This window comes from Spinacia oleracea, chromosome 3, assembly GCF_020520425.1.
Source record: "Spinacia oleracea cultivar Varoflay chromosome 3, BTI_SOV_V1, whole genome shotgun sequence".
Lineage (NCBI taxonomy): Eukaryota > Viridiplantae > Streptophyta > Magnoliopsida > Caryophyllales > Amaranthaceae > Spinacia > Spinacia oleracea.
The window spans coordinates 68,867,226-68,875,297 of NC_079489.1; the positions used below are offsets into that span (position 1 = coordinate 68,867,226).

Sequence of the window (8,072 nt, forward strand, 5' to 3'; positions counted from 1 at the left end):
ATTCATTTAATCCGATGATCTGTTACAAGCCAATGGCGTGACCTTATATGTTCAGTCAAGAGTAAGTTGTGAGCCTAATTAGGATTAGGACTCACTGATCGAAATCATTGCTCCAGCCAGCTGTTCCGATCACTTGATCTCACTGAATTAATTGTTCGTAATTAATCTGAACCGGCCTTTGGTACTAGACTAATGCACATTGGGTAAATGAAACATTTCCTTCAGCATGTACATCAAAGAAAAACCTAGTTGATTCCGGTGCATCTACATCTACAACCAAGAGAAAGAGAAAGGTTGCACCAGCTAAGGGAAAGACCAAGGTTGCACAAGCATCTCAAGAACCTGCTTTACAAGTTGATGCTTAGAAGTTGGAGTTCAAGGAGAAGTGGTTATTTTTGTGTGTTATAATGAATGTTCACAACTTGTATTTTGTAGTTAATCCCAAAAACAATTATCCTAAGTATTAAATGCATCAGTAAGTGATAGTTCACAGCTTGTATGTTAGTGCTAGTATCCGAACTTTATGAAATGCATCACTTTTGGTTAATGTATAGTGACATTTATTTTGTGGAATGAATTTGTGGTGATTTCACTAGTTGTGTTACTTGTCTTGTTCCCCTTTTGTTTTGCTAAGTTTTGGCTCGGGTTTTAGTGTCCAAGTTCCCTACTTGCTCTAGTTCAGGGTTTGGTTAACCAAGACTTTCCTGAGTCCAATTTTGGTGTCTAAGTTCCCGACTTTCCATAATCCGTGTTATTTTATTTTAAGTTCCCGACTTTCACTAGGCCAAAGTTTTGTTGACCAAGTTTATGCCAAGTTTTAATTAAGTCGTGTCAAGTCAAAGTTTCTCGTTAAAGCTTTGGGTGGTTGGAGTTCGTAATTCTTGAAGCAAAATGACATTGCAAAAAGTCTAGAATATAAGCAAACTTTAATAACACCTTAAAACATCAATTTGTGTCACAATAGGGGATTTTATAACCCTTTTGATTTAAAAACAAATACGCAAATTAAACACCTAATTGTGTCGTTCCTCGACATTTACTACTCTAAGAACTTGGAACTAAAACTTGACCTCATACTAGTCTAACAACCTAATACATTCTAGCCATTACAATCCCAACAACAACCAATTATGTCGCTGTCAACCCTGTTTTCACAATTACCTTACCAACTCTTCAATGTCAGCTACCATATTGAACTTATATTCCTCATGAAGCAATAGGTTGGTAACATCCTTCTGTCAGTAAATGATACCTTCGTCCACCCACTCAAAAAAATTGCATCCCCTTCTTCCAGTTGCATAGTCATAGAACTTGCAGGCTATGAACGAACTTTCTTTTTGGGTTTTCCATTGTCCACGCCTTTAATGGCCCAGCATAAGGAAGTCCACAGTAACATGTAGAGCGAATCTTTGAGGAGATGAATGAGAAAGAGAAGACATCTTAAAGTTTTTCGAGCTTTTGAGCTTAAGCGAATCTTTAGAAAAGATAGAAAATCATACCTTTGGATCTTAAAATCAGGTGCTTTCCCCCCAAAAAACATGTTGCTTTCCCTCCAAAATAAATGAGTGTAGATCTAAATTCTTGTCTAAGTGTCAGTTCTACAGTTCTTACAAGAAGTTAACATAGGCCTGTGATTTTTGGCTAGGTTTGTTACCCACGCACAGTTTTTGAAGGGAAGGTTGAATCAATGGCAGAAAAATTGTGATTTTGTCCAAAATATTGCAACAAAGTACCATTTTTAAAAATAAAACTTTTTAATTCAAAGGTACTATTTGACAAAACTAAAAATATAAGGTACTAGCTCACAAAGTGAGGCAAAAGAGGTATTTTTTGACAATTTTGCCTAATAACAAAGATAACTCTACAAATAACACCAAACAATTCGGCGAACAAAGTGCCATGAAATCAAAGTCGCACAGAACAGCTTAAAAAAATCTCGGCAGAGCAATGCTTCACCAATTTAAGATATATAGATATTTGTTTAAACAAGTTACCTATTACACACCATTTGTGAAGTAATTGATCCCATTTGTCTCATCCTGAAAAATGAAAGTGCAAAACACTAGAAACTACTACTGTATGGCATCCTTCGATATTTTTTTAATAACAAATGAAGGGGGGAAAAAAGATAATCCAAAACTTTGCTGCTCTTCCTCAATCGACACATCAATCAACAAACCCACAATATAATCACTGCTGTTTGCACTCCGGTGGCCTGTCCCCCGGCTGCTGGGCAGCTGCTCCTAGTGCCTTTGTACCTCTCTGCAATTATAGTCCAAAATCTAGTGTTAAGCAATGCAAACTTTACCTTTCAGCTTCTCCTTTTCGGTGAGTTGAGGTTAAATTTTGGAGAAACATGACACAATAAAGAAAAATGACTTCAATGCAATTAAGTCCCAAAAGAGCCGTCTACCTTTAGAAAAAGAAATTGGCCAATTACTACCTAGAGTTTTGGTGACTTACGAATTACTACCTACCTTGTTAAAAGTTGTCAATTAATACCTAGGTGCCTATTAAATTAGTCACTAATTATATCATAATCAATCATTAATCATACTTTAATTATTTTAAATAAATAATTAATTAATTAATTAAAAAATTCCAAACTAATTAAGTCGGACAATCCAAAAAACGTTAAACTACTACTTCTCCTCCTCTTCTTTAAGCTTCATATTATTATCATTGTCGTTCTTTACCAAAAACTCCTTGCCATCAACATCCATTTTAGCAGCCACTGCAGAAGAGGAAGACATCAAATGCGAATCCCCCTCCTTAACCACCACTGGTGTCTCCACCTTCGGCTCAACCTTCAGCCAGAACCTTTCGTCGACTTCGACAGAAACCTAGCAGGTTTCGTCGGGAATCTTGACGGTTTCGGCAGCGGCGCTTGAAACGGATCATCAAAGTCTATTGTGTCTCTCTTTTGACAAAAAATCAGAAGCTTCAACAATGGCGGTAACCTAAAAATGGATGATTTGAAGAGGTAGGGGTTTGGGTTTAGGCTTAACCACTCAATAAAGTTATATTTTGTTCGACATTGGTAGATTGATTGAGAATTTTGGGAAATATAATTTTTTTTGGGTATTTTTGGATTTTCTAATTTAATTAACTTTGATTTTTTTATTTTTTAAAATTAATTAACTAAAATAATTAAAATAAGATTAACGAATGATTATGATGTAAATGACTAATTGTCAAAATATGAACTAAAGTAGCAATTGACAACAATAACTAAACAACTAGGTAGTAATTTGCAACTTTTAACAAGGTAGGTAGTACTTGACAAAGTTGCTAAAAACCTAGGTAGTAATTGGCAAATTTTCCTTAAAAAAATTATCTTTTTCTATTGGGGAGAGGATATTTGGTGAGCACAGAATATAATAGAAAACACATGACAAGAAAGAAGAAAACTGAATAGTCCTAGTTAGTACTTAATCTTTGCATGACGGAAAAAAAGAGACATAAGGGAGGGAGAGAGCACTATTATTTGCCTTTACCTTCTTCTGGTGGCTGTGCTTGTCATCTTCCTCATCATCATCATCATCATCTTCGTCTTCATCTTCATCATCATCGTCCTCATCTTCGTCATCGTCTTCATCTTCATCATCGTCACCTAGATCCTCAAACTCATCATCCTGAGCAGCTTCACCAGTAAACCAATGCACGGCATGTGGAATTATTTTTTCACGAATTGTTGACCTACAGACAGGTTAAATGGAGGTCGTACTCAATCATTAATACACTGATGAAGTCACAGAACAAAAGGTCACAAGCCCCTCGAGGACAAGGTGTAGGAAATCAGGTTGAACTCAAAATTACACCACCAACATGTCCATATAAATGAACTGTTTAGCAGAATAGGAAAATCATGAACTTACCCAACATCATAATCTTGCTCCATAAGAGATTGTAACTCATCCGCCTAATCAAACAAAATTAAAATTGAAATCAATAGACAAAGTAAAGAGCTAAATAGTCAAAACTACTAGACACAATGACGCATAACTCACAGCATCCTCATCAATCTCCTCTTCATCCTCTGGGACATCAGGGGGGCTGAAGAAATTGAAAAAGCTCTCAACAGTTTCTGTTTTTATAATTGGTTTGGCGTTCTTAGATCCCTTTTTTGGCTTCTTTTTCAAAAGCTTCTGGGTCAGACATTTCCCTGGACACCACTCTATCTCCGTCCTAGAAGTTACCAATTGTCCTCAGTTATTCTGAAGTAGAAATATCGAAACATTAAAAAGCAGCAGAAATGGCAAAGAAGCTGAATTACCCGATGGCTTTCTCCAAAATAGGTTCATCCTCGTCAATCATGTAGTATGTCTTTGTCAAAACTAAATTTGTAAAATAAGGATTAGGGTCAAAGAAAAATTCAAGCTTGAATCCCTTGGAAGCATCACCCTTTTGATCGTCACCCTTGGGCAATTCAACCCTAGACCACTTAATATCTTTTAGATATTTGAGAGCTTCTTCATCACGTTCCTGGATCTGCAGTCACAAAGAGATTAATAAATATAAGAGCAACTAAAGGAAAGGAAACGTAACTGAAGCTGACATCATATGGGACTAACCGATTCAACCAGAACTTCATTAGTCTTCATTGCAGTGAGCCAGAAATTAGGCACTCCTTTCTCTGAAGAACAAGTAACAAGACATGAAGTACTTGCAACTTTAAATAAATATTACGAAATACATCACAGTGAATTTCATTTATGTACCTTCAGCAGCTTCATCTGCTCCTAAGTCTGCAGCTGGTTTACTATCAACTCCTTCAACTTCAACAACGCCATTAACAATCTCATATCTCTGCAAAAGTATTCCAATTTTAATAAATGCATCTCTTTCAACTTCTTTTGAAATTATGATATCAAATCAAGCAATTAAGATTTTAAAGTATTTGGTAAATATATCTTGATTCACTGATATTGATGAAAATAATTAAGTTGGGTCGCCATAGTTCTAATTTCCATATGTAGAAGGGAAATATGCAAAATTAAGTACAAAACTACTTGATGAGGAACCCAACAATGATTAAAGTAAGCAAACTTATTCGAACTTCAAAGGAAAGTTCTAAACAAACCCTCGGAGAAAGAATAGTCACAGTAATAGCAAAATTCCAACTTATAAAGCAAACTGAGAACGAGAGCTATCATAATTAGCATACCTTTGTGTAGAGTGGTTGGTATAGTTTCTGGTATTTATCTTCAAGTGCTCTTCTTTCCTCGAAGAATTTCTCTTCAAGTTCATCATGGTCACTCTGTCAGTTTTAAAGCAAGGTCAATTTTAGCATCAAGTGAGCTCGGACAGCTATTCAACAACAATAATCATCAAACCAATGACAATCTCTGACCACATGTCCTAATCAAGTGCGCTTGTGTAGTTGGTATTAAAGTGCATGGAAGTGAAATTTTGTCAGAATCTGAAAACTACGGAGTTGGTTAGTGGGCAAGAAATTGCTTGCCTAGTTCCCACACTTATTTTAGGGAGTTTCTTCCCGTGATCACCAATCAGACATTCTCACTGTCTTCTTAGGATGCAAGACTTCCTATGTCATATCCTAGCTAAGTTCTTATTAAAGAAAGATTGAACAAATTCCTAAATAATCATACTGTCAACATCATGAATAACGGAAAATAGTACTAATTTCTCAAATTAGCTTTCTAAATATTTGACAACACCCTATTGCATAGTTTTAATTAGGCTTTTGATAACCTATAAGCATTTAGAATTCTGTGCTCGAAGCAAAGGTCAATCAAATTTGTGGTCTAGAAAGGTTACCCTTGCTTAACCGGCAAACTTCCTAACCGCGCTAGGGCGGGGCCAGCTGAAACTCTCAACCTCATTCAGCAAGAATTGATTGTTTGAACTACTATACCCAGCAAAACATTAACATTGACATAATAGCAAACCATTAAACTAAAACATATGTAACCAAAAAGGATATATGAGGTACCTGAATCTGCCTCAAAACCTCGACACGCTTCAGAACATTAGGCGGTAATTTATCAAGAATATCATTCGCAGCTTTTGCAGCCTGAAAAAATTAATCAAAAAATGCTTAAACCCTGACCATTTTGGCAAAAATCGCTACAAAAAAAATTAGCAGAAAATCAAGCAAAAACAGTAGCTGAATGACCTTAATAGCGTTAAGAATTGCTGAATTGTCCCCTGAATTAAGGGCTGAAATTAACACATCAAAAAAAGTTAAAGTCAGGAAACAACCAGAACCAGAAAAAATTGAAAGATTAAAAAATCAGGGTTTCAACTTTAAAGAAGAACATACCGGCGGCGATGGTGGACATATTGATGTCGTTATTGGTCATTGTGGAGAGTGAAAGGGAGAAGATAAGTTGAGTTTTCGAAAGCTGAAAACCCTAATTTTTGAGCGGAAGAGAGAGAAAGAGAGAGGTGGAAATGGTTCAACAAAGTGTATTTATCAGAGAGGAAAAGGAGGTTGAAAGTGGGGACACAAATTTACCTTTTTAATAATAGAAATTACTTATTAGTTTTGTAATTCATAAATATTTTATTATTATTATTTTATAGCTGGAGTATTGGGCTTTTTCCCGCCGAATCCAAGTACTTTTTGGGTTTTCCCAATTTTCCCACTTGTTTTGTTGGTGCGTGAGGTGTTTGGCATAATGGCATCTTTGGTTCTTTGCTGGAGTAGCAGTACAATTGTTGCAAATTATTTGGAGATTTTTAGCTGGCATTCATGATTTCTGAACAATTTTTGGTTTTTTGAAATATTCTATTTGTTGTATTTTCCTTCATTTTATTAGATTTGATTTTGTGAATTTAACGAGAGATTAGGATTATTTGCAACAATTTTTGGTTTTTTGAAATATTCTATTTGTTGTATTTTCCTTCATTTTATTAGATTTGATTTTGTGAATTTAACGAGAGATTAGGATTATTTGCTTATTACTTCGTATGAAACTAGCCTTTTATTCACTCAAAAAAACACACTCTCTCTATAAATTCTCTCCCCTCTCTCTGAATAACTAAACACCAAACCCCTAGTTCCTCTTCTGCTTGCCGGCGGCCTGAGCTTGCCACTCAAATCGGGTCGCCGACAAGAATCTGTATATGACTAGGTTGTTCGTCGGCCTAGCTAATAGCAATGTTTCGACCAAAGTTCGAAGCTAGGTTTTAGGTTTCAAATTCTGGGTGATTGAAGTCATGGCAGTCGAATCCCTCTACAGTCCTTTGACGTGTCGACAACAGTATCTATTATAGCTCAAACCTTTGGCTTGCTTATGTAGGATAATCATCTTGTCGTGGTTCAAAGTGGGGATGAACTTTTTCAGATCCGATTACAATAACATCGTCGTCCTATTCCAAACCCTTCCCATACGTCGTCGTTGATAATCTCACCAGTAAAGGTAAAGTTCGGGGTAAAGGGATCATATTTTGGAAAGGAGACTAATTTAGAAGATTGTTAAATTTTTTATTATACCATAATTAACAGAATCGTCGTCGTCTCATAGAGTCAGATTACACGACTCTTGACGGACGAAGTTTAAGGTTTTTGTTAAGGTGTCTGATTTTGGTATTAATTAGTTGTTTTTGGAGTTTTTTTTCCTCTGTCATTGTTGTTTTGTGGCTTGTTTCTTGTTTCTTTCCCTACAATGTTGTGGTTTTGGATTTAGGTGATGCCCTGACTGGTACAAATTAAATAAAATGTTAGTCAACAGAAGGTTGTTGTAGTCTTGATCCTAGGATGGAGGAAGAAGGTTGTAGGAGTGTTTGTGGAGGGAGCATTTGGTGGTCACGTGTATTGGTTGTTTTATTTAGGTTTGTGCCTTATATTTTCGAATTCTCATACATGAAGACTGCTCCCAAATTCAAATTTTGGGGGTTCATAGCATGTCCAGTGAGTTGAGTCTCTCTTCGTCATAAGGTGTGGGGGGGGGGGGGGGGAAGGGAGACTCAAATTACCCATTCAAGAGGGTTGGCTTGTTAGCTTATGCTCACAAGGTCGTTTCATCCGTCTCGTGATTTCGCAGTCCTTGTCTCTTTCTTTGTCTTTTAAGTTCCATGTGTTTAAAGGGGCTCTCCTTAGTGCT

The 8,072-nt window shown here is 36.3% G+C and overlaps 1 protein-coding gene across 2 annotated transcripts; it reads right to left on the reverse strand.

The window, feature by feature from the left end:
• Positions 1-1,925: 1,925 nt before the first annotated feature.
• On the reverse strand, positions 1,926-6,429 carry LOC110800962 (nucleosome assembly protein 1;4). Of its 2 annotated transcripts, none has more exons than XM_056840455.1 (11): positions 6,287-6,429; positions 6,140-6,183; positions 5,957-6,037; positions 5,168-5,260; positions 4,722-4,809; positions 4,575-4,630; positions 4,277-4,491; positions 4,011-4,188; positions 3,879-3,922; positions 3,498-3,699; positions 1,926-2,262 (listed from the first exon to the last, which is right to left on the reverse strand). In XM_056840455.1, the coding sequence occupies exons 1-11, from the start codon at positions 6,324-6,326 to the stop codon at positions 2,191-2,193; spliced, it is 1,113 nt and encodes a 370-aa protein (XP_056696433.1). In that variant the 5' UTR covers positions 6,327-6,429; the 3' UTR covers positions 1,926-2,190. The 2 variants fall into 2 exon arrangements, with proteins under 2 accessions (XP_056696433.1, XP_021861969.1); XM_022006277.2 differs by having other exon boundaries at positions 4,575-4,636; positions 6,287-6,428.
• Between the last annotated feature and the right edge of the window lie 1,643 nt (positions 6,430-8,072).

Excerpts from the sequence above, each read along its gene's own strand:
- LOC110800962 (XM_022006277.2), bottom strand. The coding sequence starts at position 6,326 with ATGACCAATAACGACATCAATATGTCCACCATCGCCGCCG. Across the intron at positions 6,184-6,286 it reads TATGTCCACCATCGCCGCCG|CCCTTAATTCAGGGGACAAT; the intron begins GTATGTTCTTCT and ends TGTTAATTTCAG. Across the intron at positions 3,700-3,878 it reads GAGCAAGATTATGATGTTGG|GTCAACAATTCGTGAAAAAA; the intron begins GTAAGTTCATGA and ends ACCTGTCTGTAG.